We start from the raw sequence: 19,856 nt of genomic DNA, 5'->3' as shown, positions 1-19,856 counted from the left end.
CATGATTTTATCTATTTGGGTCATCTCCCTTTTCTTTTTGAGAAGCCTGGCTAGAGGTTTGTCAATTTTGTTTATTTTTTCAAAAAACCAACTCTTGGTTTCGTTGATCTGCTCTACAGTTTTTTTAGATTCTATATTGTTTATTTCTGCTCTGATCTTTATTATTTCTCTTCTTCTGCTGGGTTTAGGCTGCCTTTGCTGTTCTGCTTCTATTTCCTTTAGGTGTGCTGTTAGATTTTGTATTTGGGATTTTTCTTGTTTCTTGAGATAGGCCTGGATTGCAATGTATTTTCCTCTCAGGACTGCCTTCGCTGCATCCCAAAGCGTTTGGATTGTTGTATTTTCATTTTCGTTTGTTTCCATATATGTTTTAATTTCTTCTCTAATTGCCTGGTTGACCCACTCATTCGTTAGTAGGGTGTTCTTTAACCTCCATGCTTTTGGAGGTTTTCCAGACTTTTTCCTGTGGTTGATTTCAAGCTTCATAGCATTGTGGTCTGAAAGTATGCATGGTATAATTTCAATTCTTGTAAACTTATGAAGGGCTGTTTTGTGACCCAGTATATGATCTATCTTGGAGAATGTTCCATGTGCACTCGAGAAGAAAGTATATTCTGTTGCTTTGGGATGCAGAGTTCTAAATATATCTGTCAAGTCCATCTGATCCAATGTATCATTCAGGGCCCTTGTTTCTTTATTGACTGTGTGTCTAGATGATCTATCCATTTCTGTAAGTGGAGTGTTAAAGTCCCCTGCAATTACCACATTCTTATCAATAAGGTTGCTTATGTTTATGAGTAATTGTTTTATATATCTGGGGGCTCGGGTATTTGGCGCATAGACATTTATAATAGTTAGCTCTTCCTGGTGGATAGACCCTGTGATTATTATATAATGCCCTTCTTCATCTCTTGTTACAGCCTTTAATTTAAAGTCTAGTTTGTCTGATATAAGTATGGCTACTCCAGCTTTCTTTTGGCTTCCAGGAGCATGATAAATAGTTCTCCATCCCCTCACTCTCAATCTAAAGGTGTCCTCAGATCTAAAATGAGTCTCTTGTAGACAGCAAATAGATGGGTCTTGTTTTTTTATCCATTCTGATACCCTATGTCTTTTAGTTGGCGCAGTTAATCCATTTACATTCAGTGTTATTATAGAAAGATATGGGTTTAGAGTCATTGTGATGTCTGTATGTTTTATGCTTGTAGTGATGTCTCTGGTACTTTGTCTCACAGGATCCCCCTTAGGATCTCTTGTAGGGCTGGTTTCGTGGTGACAAATTCCTTCAGTTTTTGTTTGTTTGGGAAGACCTTTATCTCTCCTTCTATTCTAAATGACAGACTTGCTGGATAAAGGATTCTCGGCTGCATATTTTTTCTGTTTAGCACACTGTAGATATCGTGCCAAGCCTTTCTGGCCTGCCAAGTTTCAAAGGAGAGATCAGTCACGAGTCTTATAGGTCTCCCTTTATATGTGAGGGCACGTTTATCCCTTGCTGCTTTCAGAATTTTCTCTTTATCCTTGTATTTTGCCAGTTTCACTATGATATGTCGTGCAGAAGATCGATTCAAGTTACGTCTGAAGGGAGTTCTCTGTGCCTCTTGGATTTCAATGCCTTTTTCCTTCCCCAGTTCAGGGAAGTTCTCAGCTATAATTTGTTCAAGTACCCCTTCAGCACCCTTCCCTCTCTCTTCCTCCTCTGGGATACCAATTATGCGTATATTATTTTTTTTTAGTGTATCACTTAGTTCTCTAATTTTCCCCTCATACTCCTGGATTTTTTTATCTCTCTTTCTTTCAGCTTCCTCTTTCTCCATAACTTTATCTTCTAGTTCACCTATTCTCTCCTCTGCCTCTTCCAGCCGAGCCATCGTGGATTCCATTTTGTTTTGCAATTCGTTTAAAGCGTTTTTCAACTCCTCGTGACTGTTCCTTAGTCCCTCGATCTTTGTGGCAAGAGATTCTCTGCTGTCCTGTATACTGTTTTCAAGCCCAGCGATTAATTTTATGACTATTATTCTAAATTCACTTTCTGTTATATTATTTAAATCCTTTTTGATCAGTTCATTAGCTGTTGTTATTTCCTGGAGATTCTTCTGAGGGGAATTCTTCCGTTTGGTCATTTTGGAGAGTCCCTGGCGTGGTGAGGACCTGCAGGGCACTTCCCCTGTGCTGTGGTGTATAACTGGAGTTAGTGGGCGGGGCCGCAGTCCGACCCGATGTCTGCCCCCAGCCCACTGCTGGGGCCACAGTCAGACTGGTGTGTGCCTTCTCTTCCCCTCTCCTAGGGGCGGGATTCACTGTGGGGTGGCGTGTCCCGTCTGGGCTACTTGCACACTGCCAGGCTTGTGGTGCTGGGGATCTGGCGTATTAGCTGGGGTGGGTAGGCAAGGTGCACGGGGGCTGGAGGGGCAGGCTTAGCTCGCTTCTCCTTAGGTGATCCACTTCAGGAGGAGCCCTGTGGCAGCGGGAGGGAGTCAGATCCGCTGCCGGAGGTTTGGCTCCGCAGAAGCACAGAGTTGGGTGTTTGCGCGGAGCGAGCAAGTTCCCTGGCAGGAACTGGTTCCCTTTGGGATTTTGGCTGGGGGATGGGCGGGGGAGATGGCGCTGGCGCCTTTGTTCCCCGCCAAGCTGAGCTCTGCCGTCCGGGGGCTCGGCAGCTCTCCCTCCCTTTGTCCTCCAGCCTTCCCGCTTTCCGAGCAGAGCTGTTCACTTCTGACCTCCCAGACGCTAAGTCGCGCTTGCTGTCGGAACACAGTCCGTCCGGCCCCTCCGCTCTTGCCAGCCAGACTCGGGGGCTCCGCTTGGCCGGCGAGCCGCCCCTCCGCCCCGGCTCCCTCCCGCCGGTCCGTGGAGCGCGCACCGCCTCGCCGCCCTTCCTACCCTCTTCCGTGGGCCTCCGGTCTGCGCTTGACTCCGGAGACTCCCTTCTGCTAATCCTCTGGCGGTTTTCTGGGTTCTTTAGGCAGGTGTAGGTGGAATCTAAGTGATCGGCAGGACGCGCGGTGAGCCCCGCGTCCTCCTACGCCGCCATCTTCCGGAACCTCTCTAGAAAATTATTTTTAAAAACGACAGAAACTTTTCTGTTTCAAAAACCACAGGGACAGGTCTATTCTGTCATGAGCACCTTAATGATCAAAACGCTGTCTGTTCTTTGACTTTCCTGTAACTTCCAAAACTAACCTACAGAAGTTCTTTGGTAAGAGTCTACCAAGTTAAAGCTTTCTTCCTGCTTTTCACATTGTACAGTGCATTAGGTGCCACCACTAGAGAGCAACTGTACCAATTTTTGTGTATGTGATTGTGAAACATCTTTGTGCAGTTATAATTTCTGGAGCCCAAGTTGCCCTATATGAATACTTATGAAGATAAAATTTTGACTAATGGCAATAGACTATCTTATTCTAACCAAATTACAGTGTCATGACAATTCTCCAACAAACAGAAGAAAACATTGTTCTAATGAAGTCAACATATCTCATTCTGGATTTCTGTTGTTTTTATATGTTTATTCAGAGAACGACAGAGCATGCATGTACAAGGGAGGGCAAAGAGAGAAGGAAAGGGGAAAATGCCACAGAGTCTCTGAGCTGTCAGCAAAGAGCCCGACAGAGAAGTCTGACACAGGACACCAACTCACCAACTGTGAGATATGGATGACCTGAGCTGAAATCAAGAGTTGGACACTTAACTGACGCAGCCACCCAAGTGCCCCTCTCATTCTGTTTTGATTTATGAGGAGTGAAGTTGACAAAGGTGAGACCTTGTTGATACAATATGTGAAATAACGTAAGCCTCTCATCAAGGCATTGCTTTTCTTCGGTACTCCTGGAATCTATCTGTAAAAAACAATCTCATTGGCAATGCTGCACACTAGCTAGGATTTGCAGTTATTAATTTGCCATTTGTTTCTGGTACCAGGAAACTCCCGTAGAATTCCCAGTTTTAGGGCTGGTTCATTTTTTAATGAGACAAATCGCTAGGAAACAATATTTACTAAATATAATCCATTTGTAAACATTTTATAAAAGATCAATTTTTATAGCAAGTGCAATTTGTTATAATATGTTTATGGAGGAAACATAAAACATACTAAAAAATCTTTTTTTTTCTCTGGGCACCTGGGTGACTCAGTTTGTGAAGCATCTGACCTTGGCTCAGATTGTGCTCTCGCAGCTCACAAGTTCGATCCCCACAATGGGCTCTCTGCTGTCAGTGGTGGAGCCTGCTTTGGATCCTCTGTCTACATTCCTCTGCCCCTTTCCTTCTCTCTCTCTCTCTAAATAAACAGTTAAAGCATTTTCGTATTTATTACACAAAGATGTCACATGGTATTTTCGGGGTCATGACTAAAATAATGAATTTCTTTTCAGATAATACTGCCTCATATTTTCAATTACCTACAATTAACTTCTTAAATCATTCTGAACATTAGACTCTAAAGAAAGACATTAAGAAAAAAAATATACATGCAATTTACACACTGGTGTTTTCTTCATTGTTCTTTCATTATCAAACACGGTTACTCTGACTTATGTTAGGACCACCAAGAACAATTCACTATGTAAAGTCTTACCAGGATTGCTGTTTGCAAAGAATTTTAAGCATGATTTCTTCTTTATGTCGGCAAATTATTTTGTAACTGCTATGTATAAAAAAGGGTGATAAATAATATTACTATTTTAATGCTGATATGAAAAACATTTACCAAATACATCAAATTCTTAGAGTATTTCAAATAATATCAGAACAAATACCAAAACTTGAATTACCCTATACACTTCAAATTTGTACGTTCTAGAAGATTTTCATCAGGTCTGTGCTTAAAGAAGAAAAAAACAGGAAGATGAACCAGTCATGAATTGAAGTCATTCTAGCTTAGTAAATTAGAACTAGCTTGCCAGGGGCACCTGGGTAGTTAAGCCTCTAACTTTAGCTCAGGTCATGATCTCATGGTTTATGGCTTTGAGCCCCATGTCGGGCTCTGTGCTGATAACGCAGAGCCTGGAGCCTGCTTCAGATTCTGTGTCTCCCTCTCTCTGCAACCACCCCCCCACCCCAGCTCGTACTCCGTCTCCCTTTACGAAAAGTAAATACACATCAAATAGAAATGACAATAATTAGAAATCGCTTGCCAGAATGGAAAGTGTCTGGAACTCAGAATCCTAGCTCTATAACCTATAGCTATTTTTTCTTGGAGAAGCCACTTCTCTTTGGCTCAAAATCTCCCTCTATAAAAGAAGGGAAATTACTGCCTTATTTTACAAGGTTGATAAGAGTTTTTAGTGAGAAATTATACCGAAAACATGACATCTCAAGCCATGGCCTCTTAGGTGATGCTCATTACTCTGGGAAGGGCAAGATGAGACCTTCCATGACTTCAGAAACGATGCTCCACAGGATTTAAAGCGGTGGTCCAGGGGCACCTGGGTGGCTCAGTCCGTTGGGCATCCAACTCTTGATCTCAGCTTGAGTCTTGATCTCAGGCTCGTGAGTTCAAGCCCCATGTTGGACTCCACGGTGGGTATGGAGCCAACTTTAAAAAAAAGGCACGGGTACAGATCTACTAACATAGGAGAAAGGGAAGTCCGATCTCTTGCTGCAGCATCATTTGAACCTCTCTGAGAGCTTAGAATGGTCCCAACTAATATTTTCTGGCAAAAAAAAAAAAAAAAAGACAAATATCCTCAAATGGTAACTCATAAAGAAAGTCTATGCTAAGATATGAGTTCCACATAAAGTCTTTCAGTGTGGAGGGACAGGGGTGTATGGCGAAAGCCAGGAGGCCCAGCGGCTCCAACAGGGTGCCGGGTCTTTGGGATAGCTGCTGAGCATATGTGCATATGCAGTGAACAAAGAAACTTTGTGGCTTTGAAATCCAAGTGTGGATCACCATGAAGACTGAAAACTCTGGATCAGCAAGGGAATCCTGGGAGTTAAGGTCAATCATGACAAGACTGCATCATGAATATCAAAAGCAATGCTGCAGCAACAGAATCAAAGGATACTGTAGAATGCTCAGGATGACTTTTTCCCCTCTAAATGACTTGTGAAAGAGGACTGTCTCTTTGGTCTTAGGGTGCTCCTTGTGTTCTTGGAAAATTCAAGGGACAGAGTACAGGAGATAGCCCTCAAAGGAAAGTAGAGGGTCTTCTACAAAACTGAACATTTCAAGACCCAAGTTACTAGTTAGAAAACACAGATGAAACATTATTTGTGTCCCATGCAGAGGGGTTATACTTGAAATGAAATGGATTAGGTTAGGATCCTGGAGGATAAAGGTCTCAAAAGTCCTGAGATAAAGAATCCTGCACACCTTCCTACTTCCAACTATTCTAGTCCTTTTCTTGATTTCTGGCTGTTGTAGACTGACTGCCATTCCAAAACTGCCTGACCAAACTAAGAAATCCCATCTGTTACGAAGTTAACAGTTAAATTATTTTAAACCTGTTTAGTAATAACTAGTATTTTAATACACAGATTAAAACCCTTAATATAAGCATATTCATCTGCAGCCCATCCATATACATCTTGAGGAAAGAGGTCAATAACTTGCAGAAGAAAAAGCCTGACTACATTTGTTGAGTCATAATTTACAGCAAACATGAAGGCTGTTCTAAAATAACAGATAACTTCACTCTTAGGAATTTAGAGTTATTTAAACAGCTAATTTGATATACTTTAACAGGTTAATATCTTGCCTATCTGTTCAGAATCGACCATTTACATGTTTCAGTGTTCATCTGTGTAAAAGATCTCCAAGACTAAAATGAAGGGGAAAAAAGAAGCTTCTTGTTCCACTTGGGTACTGTATTATAGGCTTACTAATTTAAAGTCGTTTGATAAACAAGAAACTATGCTAAGTCACTTATCTGTATAGGTAAAGATTTTAAAAAAATAATTCCCCATTTCTTCCTTAATCTGATATAGTGCACTTCAAAGCCATCTAGAGGTCAAGTAAGTATAAAAACTATCTGCAGGCTTAAAATGATAATATTTAATGCGAATGCTAACAAAATAGGCATAATTATAGTTAACGATGCTGATAAGCATATGGTAGGCACTAAATCAAATGCTATGTATATAAAATATTATTTACGCACAACCACCTTTGAAGGATAGAATATTATCCTCCTTTTCATATCAGGAAACATATTTAGTGATGATACGTAACACTCCCAAGGTCACAACACCTAGCCAGTAGGAAAGCTATGAATGAACCTAGTCTTGTGTGAATCTAAAGCACATCTCTTCCTTCTTTATCACCCACCTATAACATCCTCATTAAAAGAAAAGTCTATAGAGTTAAAGTTATCTTTCATATTTCTACTCCTACCAATTGAAAATAAAATCAAAAATACATATACTGGACATGAAAAGGATAAAACCTGATGAGACTTGGTAATAGTAATTAATCATCACTTAGAGATCACCTAACGACATCAGTTTTACTCAAAAAAGAAAAAAAAAGCAATTTAAAAAAAGTCATTCAAAAGACACAACTCCTATTTATGTTTAATATGCATCTTTTTTTTTAACATTTATTTGCTTTTGAGAGACAGAGCTCAAGCAAGGGAGAGGGAGAGAGGTATACACAGAATCCAAAGCAGCTACAAGCTCCGACCTGTCAGCACAGAGCCCGGCGTGGGGCTCGCACCCATGAACCATGACATCATGACCACGGCCAAAGTCATAGAATTAACTGAGACACCCAAGCACCCCAGTATACATCTTTGAAGGAAAAATGTATATGAAGTAGAGGTTTTTTTTTTTTTAATTAATGATTTATTTTGAGAAAGAGAGAGAGTGCATGCGAGAGTGTGGGCAAGGGGCAGAGACAGAGAGAGAGAGAGAGACAGAGAGAGATTGAGAATCTGAAGCAGGCTCTGCACTGTCAGCACAGAGCCTGATGTGGGGTTCAACCCACGAACCATGAGATCACCTGAGCCAAAGTCGGATGCTTAACCAACTGAGCCACCCAGGTGCCTCTATGAAGTAGAAGTTTAAAAAATACCATAAAAGGTTTAATAAAGCCAATATTTTGCCCTTAAGTAAATTAAGAGCTGAGAGTCCACCCTTTATAAAACTAAAATGAAATCCCTTTAGTTAACACAAAATCATGTGGCAGAAAACAAAAACAAAAACACAAACAAAAAAACCATTGCAGGAGCAACAGGGTGACTCAGTTGGTTAAGCATCAGACTCGACCTCAGCTCGAGTCTTGATCTCAGAGTCATGAGTTCAGGCCCAGCGTTGGACTCCACGCCAAACATGGAACCTACTTAAACACTGCAAATGACATGAGTCAACATCACCAAGGAATATGAATTCTGCTATACCCTGTTCTTCATCTTGCCCAGTCAGAATAACTGCTTTCTGCCTAACTGGTGATGTGTTGACATTTTTCACTATATAATTATAAATTAATCTTCTGAAGTTATTCTTCCTGAATTGAATATTTATTACCACTCTAGAACCATACTAAGGTTTAAAAGAAAACTACTGCACCTTTTTAATTTATCCTCTGCAATTATATTTGCTGTCTTTTTTACTAAAACTTCCACTATTTGCTGTTTTTTTCATTTACAGCAACTAGAAGTAGTGTGATGTTTTCCTGTAAAAGAGCAAAAACAATTTAGAATTTACAAAATGACACCTTTCCATACAGAATTTTAAACCATGCAAAATATCCTCTAAACTTAAACATATAATACAAAAAGTAAATAAAAAATGGCCTCTTCCCTCCTACCACTGTGCTTCACTTGCTGTTGCTTCTCTTTAAAATAGCCCTCCTCCACTGGGGCACGTGGGTGGCTCAGTTGGTTAAGGGACCAACTGCAGCTCAGGTCATGAGCTCAGGGTTTGTGAGTTCGATCCCTGCATTGTGCTCTATGCTGGCAGCGCACATCTTGGAACCTGTTCCAGATTCTGTCTCTCTCTCTCTCTGCCCTCTCTCTCTCTCAAAAAGAAATACACATTAAAAATTGTTTTTAATTAAATAGCCCTTCTCCACCTTCTTCAACAGATTATATGAAGTCATTCTCCCAAACTCACTTCAAACAGTACTTGTTCCAAGATCGTTGCTTCTATCACAGCACTTATGGTATAATGTATAGTTCCCTATCTAAACCAAGAGCTTCTTGAGAGCAGGGACTATTTTTTATCTGTATATCTCCAAACTCCAAAACACAGCAGTAAATGCTTTAAGTACTTTTACTAAATTAATAACCTAAATGATGATCTCTGGAGTAGTGTTTCTTAAATTATCTTCCAAAGAATACCTACTTTCCCAGAAGGTAAGTACTATGTCCCAATGGAAAGATTTCATGATCATCTATGTTTGAGATATATTATAAAACTGCATTATATGTCTGGCATTACAGAAGTACATTTAAATCTGCTCAGTCCCCATTTGACAATCATTTTTGTGGCAAATATTCACATTTGAGGAATCAGAGTTTCAGGGATATAGTTTGGAGAGCTTTCCGAAAAGGTGAAACTTTTCCCCAAGTAAAACTTGCTTGTCTTCTGTCAGTGGTATCAGGATCCACTGACATCCGAGATGTCAACATAAGGCATCGCTGCTCCAAATGGGTCACTAAAGAGATGGGCTCAGAACTCCAAGAGTTAAGCTTCAAATGAACTTTGATTACTTAATATTAAATAGCCCATGGGCTTTCTCCTATTATAAAATGCTAAATTTTTATCTTATCTGTTCGGAAGCTCCATATGAAATTTTACTGTCAATTATAATAATCCTGGGACCCTAATACGTATCTACTTCTAAAAAAATCTGTATGTATTCTAGTTGTATTCCAGTTTCCACTGGAATAGCTACTTTATATTTTAGGGAAACTATAAATCGGAAATAAAAATATAATGGCTTATCAATAAAAATTCAAACACTGATTTATACAGATCATTTTTAGCATAATGAAAGTGACTACATTATTTGCATTTTTAGGGAACAATGCTGAGAAGAAAGAGACTATTGCTGCAATAGGCATAACCTATTCAACTGTAACCATGATTAATCTAATACGGTTTGCAAATATTCCAAAAGGAATATGATTATTCAAATTTTGTTTCTTTTAATGTTTATTTATTTTTGACAGAGAGAGACAGAGCATGAGCGGGCTAGGGGTAGAGAGAGAGGGAGACATAGAATCCGAAGCAGGCTACAGTCTCTGAGCTGTCAGCACAGAGCCCCACACGGGGCTCAAACTCACAGACAGCAAGATCATGACCTGAGCCGGTCAGACGCTCAACCGACTGAGCCACCCAGGCACCCCAGGAATACGATTATTTATAGTACACAGAAGGAAAATTGTCTTTTCAAACTAACTTATGGGGCACCTGGGTGGCTCAGTCAGTTAAAAGGCTGACTTCGGTTCAGGTCATGATGTCATGGTTTGTGAGTTCAAGCCCTGCATTGGGCTCTATGCTGACAGCTCAGCCTGGAGCCTGCTTGGGATTCTGTGTCTCCCTTTCTCTCTGCCCCTCCCCCACTCATGCACGTGCTCTCTCTCCTTCAAAAATCAATAAACATTAAAAAAAACAAATACAATACAAAAACAACTTAGAAAGTCTAACTTGGAAAATTCAATTTTATTCCGAAGATATTAACATAAAATACAAAATATATATTATGAATCAATATGGACTGCCTTGAAAACCTTGAAATCTTTATCAAAATAAACCATAAAAGAGAGACGCCTGGGTAGCTCAGTCAGTTAAGCATCTGACTCTTGATATTGGCTCAAGGCAGGTCTCATGATTCATGAGTTCAAACCCAGTGCCTCCTAGGGATTCTCTCTCTCTCTTTCTCAAAATTAACTTTAAAAAAAATTACCAAGGTTTCTTGGTGTCCAAAAGAGATCTGATTAGCACAGTCTAAAAAATATATATATGTATATGTGTGTGTATAAATATATGTGTGTGTTTGTGTGTGTGTATATATATATCATAAAACAGTAATTGTAAACGCAATGCTTATGGAGGCAAAGTAGGTGACTCGAGTAAGTGAAGAACATAAGTGGGGACAATAGCAAACTGGAGACACACCTCATATAAAAAGGGCGGCCACGGGGCGCCTGGGTGGCTCATTTGGTTAAGCGTCCGACTTCAACTCAGGTCACGATTTCACGGTCTTGAGTTCGAGCCCCGCGTCGGGCTCTGGGCTGATGGCTCAGAACCTGGAGCCTGCTTCCGATACTGTGTCTCCCTATCTCTCTGCCCCTCCCCCTTTCATGCTGTGTTTCTCTCTGTCTCAAAAATAAATAAACGTTAAAAAAAAAAAAGGGCAGCCACTGGAATTCATACCAAACAGTGGTATGGACTCAAAGTACAAGGTATGATTGTATAAGAAAAGTCTGAAATCCAGATTTCTGCATGAGTGTCATAATTTTAAATGACTCAATTTATGGAGGAAACGAAACACACCCAGTGGCCAAATTTAGTCAGGCCAAGGGTAATTTGGTTGTGTATAAAGCAAATTTATGTATGTAAATCTTTCCTGAAGTATCAGTATCACCTTTACCAAAATCTTAAGCCCCAACATGTAATAAACATTGCTATTAAGACTCATAAGAGGGGAGCTGGGTGGATTAGTCAGTTGAGCATCTGACGCTTGACTTCAGCTCAGGTCATGATCCCAGAGTTGTGGGACTGAGTCCTGCATCAAGCTTGGCACTGAGCTTGGAGTCTGCTTGATGTTCTCCCTTTCTCCCTCTGCCCTTCTCCCCCACTCACTCTCTGTCTAAAAGAATCACAACAATAAAACACGTAGCACCTACTTTAAGAATTTTTCCAACGCTTATTAAAACTGCAATCTGTGTTTAATTCTCCCAGACTGTTAATCAAATAGACAAATTAGTTCAAAACTATGCTGAAACTAAATTATGAAAAGAATTCTCAACTGTATTGTCACTAACTACATTTCCAAGTTTAAAACTACCATTTGGATTATGCCAGGCCTATATGAATTTAACAGACCTCATAAGACAGTCGTTAACATATCTTCAACAAATAAAGAAGAATCAAGATTTTCTCCTATTGCAATCAGGAAAACATTGCTTGTAATAACCAAATGGCTATTAATATGAGAGACAGGGAGAGAGAGAGCAAGCGTGAACGAGTGGGGGAGGGGCAGGGAGAGAGACTCTCATGTGTCTCTGCACCATCAGCGCAGAGCCCAGTGTGAGACTCGAACTCACAAACCATGAGATCACAACCTGAGTGGAAGTTGGACGCTTAATCAACCGAACAACCTGGGTACCTCTCCATTCAGTAGCTTTTTCTTTCTTTTTTTTAAAATGTCCACTTTTTGTGGAAGAGAGAGAAAGAGCATGAGCAGGAGAGGGGCAAAAAGAGAGGGAGACTACAGAATATGAAGCAGGCTCCAGGCTCTGTCTAAGCTGTCAGCACAGAGCCCAACACAGGGCTAGAACTTGTGAACTGTGAGATGACGACCTGAGCCTGAAGTCAGACACTTAACTGACTGAGCCACCCACACACCCCAGTATTTCTTACCCAAGAGTTGTAGCACAGTCTCAAAAAAAATATTTCTAAATATCCATGTCTATGTATACATGTTACTAGATTTACTCAAACTCTTCAGGGGAGAGTTTAGGCTTGTTAAAAAAAATTGAAACTTCCCCAGGGCACGGGGATTCACCACCACAATTCTAGCTGAGAGCTGGTGCAGCAATCACATCAGTCTCATCTATGTGGCCAACTCCATCATTTGAAGATTTAGCCAAAAGAATGACTTATCAAAACTGCATTTAATTTCCCTGAGCAGAGGTAGAACAGGGACTAAATGTAAAGTCAAAGTGCAACTTGATTTCATTACTTTTAAACTTCTTACTTCCCAAGATATTCTAGATTTCAGAGCAGAGTTTAGACTCTTAAGTGGCTGTTTCTGCCAGAATAGGATTATATGACAGTTAATTATTTGTTCTTTCTTCTCCTTGCCCACTTAATCAACCACCTGTTCGCTGCCAATCTGATTTCCTCTGAGTCCTCCTACACTTGGTCTCTAGGCAGGTTTACAACTCACTCTTTCCCTAAGTAACAATTATTCCCCTCAAAAATTGAAGACTCCTTGAAATGAAGGGGAAAAAAAATAGAATAAACAACTTCTTCTTGTTATTTTTTCTCACTTGTCAAATTTCCAAATTGGCCTACTTAGTTCTGACTGCTCCCTCCTTTCCCCTTTTTTCTCTTAAGCCTTGGCCAATAAAAAAATCCCATTTTTTAAAATCACTTTTTTATCAGATAGGAACTTGTCAACAGCAGCAATATTTTTTATTGTAAAATACATTTGTTTTCTTTGAGTTTTAAGACAAAGCTTAGGGAAAATTTTGCTTTCCTGTGTTGTTTTCCACTAATAAAAAAATTTGATGGGAAAATGTTTGAAAACGGAATGTTTTACCTTTAACAAATATATTGTTTTCATAATTATTCGCCATAAACAGAAAACAAAGTAGAATTCTCTAATGTTTCTTTACAAGTATCCTTATTTAAAATGAAATCTTAGGGGTGCCTAGGTGGCTCAGTTGGTAGAGCATTCAACTTTGGCTCAGGTCTTAGTCTCATGGTTCATGAGTTCATGCCTGCATTGGGTTCTGTGCTGACAGCTGGGAGCCTGGAGTCTGCTTCAGATTCTGTGTCTCCATCTCTCTCTCTACCCCTCTCCTGCTCTTGTTCTGTCTCTGTCTCTCTCAAAAATAAATAAAAAATAATAAGGAAAAAAGAAACAAAGAAATCTTAGATAAATAAGTTATTGCCAAATATTTTCATTCAGGGAATACTTGAACTTCCAAATACGTAAAATTGACCCTACCCTTGTCAACCAAAGGTGTTCTTCTAAGGGTTTCAACAGTGAGAGGTAATGCATGTCAAAGAAAAGGCCGGTGGGCCAGCAAGTGTGGCCATCATCTACTCCCCATGTACAGTTACAACCCTGCTGAGGAGCTACACAAAGTTGGGCAGGAGCTACTCTCTGAAGTGGGACACCCAACATGGTACATGGCTGGACGAGTGGCTACTAACACAAGTAGATGCCTTTGCTGGATGTCAAGACATGACCTGACCCCAATGCCCTCATCTTCAGAGCACCGGGGCCTGCAGTGCCCAGCACCTACAACCTGCTTTCTCCTCCCGCTTGCACACATCCAAGCTCTCCCTGATGGGTCTGGGTCTCTATTCCTCCTCCCCCCTATCCCCAGCAGCATCCCTTGCCTAAGCCCCTGCATAGTACCCAGCCTCCATCATCACCTCACTCCCCTCTAGACCTTTTAGCCCTTTATGGGCTCTGAGACTACCATCCACTTGTAGGCACTAATGGAAACATTTTCTTTCTGAGGTGGAAGGGTGGCTGGGAGATAAAACTTTGCCCTTTCTGTAGGCACTACCTTTTTCTAGCCCTCCCTGACTTGGCATTGGAGTTATTTCCATGATGACAGGGCCTGATGTATAGAATTCAGTGAGTGAGTGTACGTGTGTGTGTGTGAAATAAAACATTTTGAGGCTAAAATATTCATATATATATAAAATTTCAAATACTGTATAAATTAGTTCTTTACCTTATTTCTTGCTTCAGTATTCGCATTGTACAGCAGCAGCTTCCCTGTTATGGATATATTATCACCAAAGGCCGCATAGTGGAGAGCAGGGTTGCCACTCATATCCCTAATATTTGGATAGGCACCATTTTCCAATAGTATGTTTACACATTTCTCTTCCTGGCACTGTACGGCCTGTCAGTGATATGCCAATAAACAGAGTGTAAATTCTGAGAATTTAAAGTAAGCTTGCCACGGTTCTCACCAATTAGTTTTGTTTCAAGGCAATAACTTCATTTTCATTCTAAGTAAGGACATCAAATCTATCTCAGGCAGACATAGCTGCTACTACATACCTTCATGAGAGCTGTCCTGTTTTCATGATCACAGAAGTTAAGATGACATTTCCTCTCTACTAGGAGGGTCACCACTTCTGGATGGCCATTGGCACAGGCCAAATGGAGAGAAGTCCTAAAAAAGTGAGAGGACTTTTTAGGAAATGATAGTGCACTCTCTCAAAACTTGCAGTTAATTCAGGAATTTGTAAACATTAAGTAGCATGTTATTCCTATGCCTCCAAAACAAAGATTCAGTTTTCCCCTGGAGAAAATACAATATTTAGTAGTGATTACTCATCACACTAATAAAAGAACAGCCTGTTTGAAGAGAAGAACATGTCCTCGGGATTCACCTCCGCTTGGGTTTGAATCCTAGTTTTAACTCTGTCACTCAGTAGTTATTGCTTAGACTCATCCTCAATGTCCTCAACAAAAGGGGATAAAAATAGTAGTTGTCTCGGGTCACCTGGCTAGCTCAGTCTGAAGAGCATGTAACTCTTGATCTCAGGGTCATGAGTTTGAAGCCCCACAGTACGTGTAGAGATTAGTAAAAATAAATAATAAAATGAAATGAAATGAAATGAAATACAGAGTAGTTATCTCACAAGACCTTGTTGTGATGCTTAAATGAGGATCTATGCAAGTAATTAGAACAATTCCTAGCACAAATAACATCTCAATAGTTGTTGGATAAGATAATTTTACCATTACTACTGCTGTACATAGACAACACTTCAATTAGGTATCTTGATACAATTACACCTACTTTGCAGACAAGTTTTAAGGATTAGCAAGAATACTGCGTTTCAGTGATTCTAAGATGCTCATTTTGTCACATTTTAATATCTCTGACATTGTAATGCAATTTATAACTCAAATTGTCTTACAATTGTAAATGGCCGGTCTTTAAAAAAATTTTTGGTATATAAAATAGTGGGATACCATAGAATCTTCGTGCCTTCCATTATGTGAAATGATGGTATATACAATAGGTCTATTGCAGTTCTAATATGATTGGCACTTAAATAAATTTTAGTTCTGAAAAGCATTATAGCAAAATAGGACTAAATTAACAAAAGAAAAAAATTTTAAGGATTTCTTACTTTGCCTCTCAAGAAAGTTTAAGACAAAGGAAACTCAGGATTCCAATGACTAGGAACAGTTCATTTTATTAAATATTGAGGTCTACAGATTGTACAAAAATCATTTCCAGTGATCAATATTAGTACTAACTACTCTCATAAATTTCAGAAGGGCAGGTAAAGGTTATCTTTTACAATTTCCTATCTTCAGAAACTTTGAAAGGAAGGAAGAAAACTTCCCATTGAGATTAAGTCTTAATACTTCAATGTAAAATTTCTCATCTTAGGGGTGCCTTGCTTGCTCAGTCAGTAGAGCATAGGACCTTGATCTCAAGGTTGTAAATTTGAGCCCCACGATGGGTATAGAGATTACTTTAAAATGAAATCTGGTGCAGAGCCTGCTTTAGATGCTCTGTCCTTCCTCTCCCTTCCCCCTCCCCTGCTCATGCTTTCACCCTCAACAATAAATAACACTTAAAACATAAAGTACACAAAAGCTGGGGCTCCTGGGTGGCTCAGTCCGTTAAGCGTGCAGCTCTTGATTTGGGCTCAAGTCATGATCTCATGTTCACTGGCTCAAGCCCCGTGTTGGGACTTTTTGAAAAGTGTATTGGAAAAGTTCCTGCTTTCAGCATGGGGCCCGCTTGGGATTCTCTCTCTGTCCCTCTATTCCCCCCACCCCCACCCCACCCCATCCCTCTCAAAACATAAACTTAAAAAAATAAAATCTTTAGAAAATAAAAAACAAAATATCTCATCTTGCTCATACTGTGCAAAATGAAGTTTTTGAGAAAAGGATCTTAGGTAGACTATGTCCGCTATATAATATATGTGCAGGTTCTAGTTGATAAATAAGTGGATGGAAAGAGTGGATAAATACAGTAGGAGACTTCAAAAATTTTAAAGAAAATGTATATAAAGGAAAGCATACTTCTGAAACAGTAAATAATCACTTATATTTGCTAGGACTTATTTTTTTCATAAGCACACAACTAATATATTTTATTTTCATGATTAATATAAATCATTTACCTATTACATGTAATAAAGCTACCTAAAACAGAAAACATGTATCTTCTTAATATATGCATAATAAAATCTACAAGTGCAAATAAAAATACTCACTTTACTTCTGAAGAGGCACAAAGTTGTCCAAATATGCCAATCTTCAAAATACATTTTAATTAGCTCACTTGGCTTATATTAAATCCAACAATATTTTTTAAATCAAAATGAGAAATTATTCTTATGTTTATAAGATTTATATTCTTGCTCTTTTCCAGGGTTACTTCAACGATAATAAACCCTTTCTGTTGATAATAAATTTTTAATAGGACCTTTATACACCTTTTCCTGTAGAAAGCACAGAGTTTCTTTGAAGGCAGAGAAAAATCTATGTAAATACAAAGGCTCAGAAATAAGTGTCATCACATTTTGTGCATTTTTGGGCTGTGTACCTACGATCACACTGATTTTTTTCTTACTTGAAAAACTAAAGCACAGCTTTGCATCTCTGTGTATATTTATTATCTATGCCACTTTCAATGATCACAGATCCATCTTATGGATGTAATGACATTTACTTATAAAAGCCATAGTACGAGTGTTTCTTAAAACATTGCTATTTTAAATAGTGCTGAGAAAAGCAAAATATATGTCATTTATCTCTAGTGATTTCCTAAAGATATTTTAGTAGAACTAAAATTGATGGGTAAAAGGAATACATATTTTTTAAAAGGGGTACTTACACCAAATTGTCTATTGGGAAGTTGAAAACAACCTAAACTTTAAGCCGCAGTATAAGCAACATCACTCTTTCACAAAGGTTGTAGATGAAAAACTATTTCAGTCCCTTTTTCACTTAGATTTCTTTTTCCCACGGACACTGTATTTCCCTATGTCCACTGGCCCCTTGTAGATATGCAAAGAAATACTTTGCACGATTTCAAATAACAGATTTTTGTACGTTTTGTTTTCAAAGACTTCCCTGTAAAATGAAGATAAATTTTGTTGCCGGATACAAATATGTTGTAAATATTTGCAAGTGCCTTGTCTTTTATTTTAATATTATTTTCTGATAGAGACTTTTAGTTTTTTATGTTGCTAAATAAATCTCCAGAATTCTTGATTTAAAAAAATATTTTTTAATATTTATTTTTGAGAGAAAGAGACACAGCGTGCAAGCAAGGGAGGGGCAGAGAGAGAGGGAGACACAGAATCTGAGCTGTCAGCACAGAGCCTGAAGCGGGGCTCGAACCCACAAAGCACAGGATTATGACTCCGAAAGTCAGTCTGCTTAACAAACTGAGCCACCCAGGGGCCCAAATTTTTTTTTTTTTTGAGAGAGAGAGAAATAGAGAGAGAGAGAGAGGCAACACAGAATCCCAAGCATGCTCCACATTGACAGCAGGGAGCCCGTCGAAGGGCTTGAACCCACGAACACCTGAGATTAGGACCTGAGCCGAAATCAAGAGTCAGAGACTTAACTGACTGAGCCACCCAGGCACCCCCCCAAAAGTCTTGCTTTTCAAGTCATTCTTAGGATGGGTAAATAGGCATTTGTGGGATTTTTTTCTGTTACTTTTCTTATTTTGCATATTACAATTTTTAAATTTATAGCCCATCTGGAACTTATTTTAGGGAGATAAAATTCTAACAAGTTTTCTCCAAATCAGCTGTTTCTCCACTACTTACGAATAGTTCACCTTTTCCTACTAATATGCAATGTCACCAGTATGAAATTCTAAAGTCTTATGTATATTTGAGCGTTGGTCATATTCTACTCTGCACCACTCCTTTATCTGTCTTTTCAGCTGTTTGTAAATGAATAATTTGTGGAAATTTCAGGTACACATTGATATCTGGAAGGGCAAATCTACCTCCTATATAAAAACATAAGTTCTTAGGTTAATTTCAGTTAGTTAACATACAGTGTTCTATCACTTTCAGATGTACAAGATAGTGAGTCCAAAAATTTCCTTAATGACATCAAAGAAGAGCATGTGTAGCTCAAAATTCTTAAAACCAGGATGCTTTCATTTGCTTTACTTAAAACTGACAAATACAGGAAGGGTACACATTTTGAGAAAAAGGAGTCCTATTCAAAGCCAACTTCCACTTCAAAATGTCCTTCCAAGGTCCCTCAGGAAATAGGACACATACCTAAGTGTACCCAGACATAAACTGGATACTGGATTTTGTCCCAAGAATTTCTAACCCAGAAGTTGATTACAGGAATTATTTCTCCCATTATGCACTTTTCTATGACGTTATGTTATGAAAATGAGTCCATTAAAAACAACATGTTGTCGACACTTCATTTCGTGTGTATTACTATTGAAATTTGGGTAAATTACGTCAAACTTGAGAGTCAAATGGTCTATTCAGGAATTAACGGGTACGTGCCAGGGCAGCTGAAGACTTTGTTTTTGCCGCTCACGCTGTCGGCCTGGTGCTAGACTACGTAGGGTTCCCACGACCGAGGGGCAGCGGGACCTCAGGAGGGAAGAGAACCCAGCTCCCCGAGGGAGGGCTCAGATGCACAGGTAGAGATAGGCCTGGTGTGCTCTTCTCCACGTCCGTCCCGCCTCCTCCCTGCCAGCCTCCAAGCCCCTAATACCTGTTCATCTTGTCTCTATCATCCACGCCATTTCCCCGAAGAACAGAATCTGTTGCCCTTGCGCTGCGTTGCCCACGCAAGCAGCCTTGTGGATCTTTCTGAGATCTGTTTCTTGGACATGGTAACCCAGCAGCAAGTTGTCAATTCTATTGTTCTTCTGCCCAATGCCCCTGCCCTGCCTCTGCAAGCCAGAAGTGGAGCCCAAGGGTGACACGCCCCTCTCCTTCCCGAACCCCCAAATCCTCTTCAT

General features: G+C 39.6%; 1 protein-coding gene across 1 annotated transcript in view; it reads right to left on the bottom strand.

The window, feature by feature from the left end:
- Positions 1 to 19,856, bottom strand: part of POTEA (POTE ankyrin domain family member A) — an 84,394-nt gene extending 64,538 nt beyond the window's left edge. Inside the window, 7 exon segments of the mRNA XM_081792283.1 lie at positions 4,577 to 4,645; positions 8,509 to 8,581; positions 8,584 to 8,614; positions 14,589 to 14,762; positions 14,924 to 15,038; positions 19,607 to 19,649; positions 19,652 to 19,856. Coding sequence (XP_081648409.1) covers positions 4,577 to 4,645; positions 8,509 to 8,581; positions 8,584 to 8,614; positions 14,589 to 14,762; positions 14,924 to 15,038; positions 19,607 to 19,649; positions 19,652 to 19,856 — 710 coding nt within the window.

Source organism: Panthera onca, chromosome F2 (assembly GCF_046562875.1).
Source record: "Panthera onca isolate mPanOnc1 chromosome F2, mPanOnc1 haplotype 2, whole genome shotgun sequence".
NCBI lineage: Eukaryota > Metazoa > Chordata > Mammalia > Carnivora > Felidae > Panthera > Panthera onca.
The sequence above is the reverse complement of the archived record's forward strand: the minus strand, read 5'-3'. Positions and strand labels throughout refer to the sequence as shown.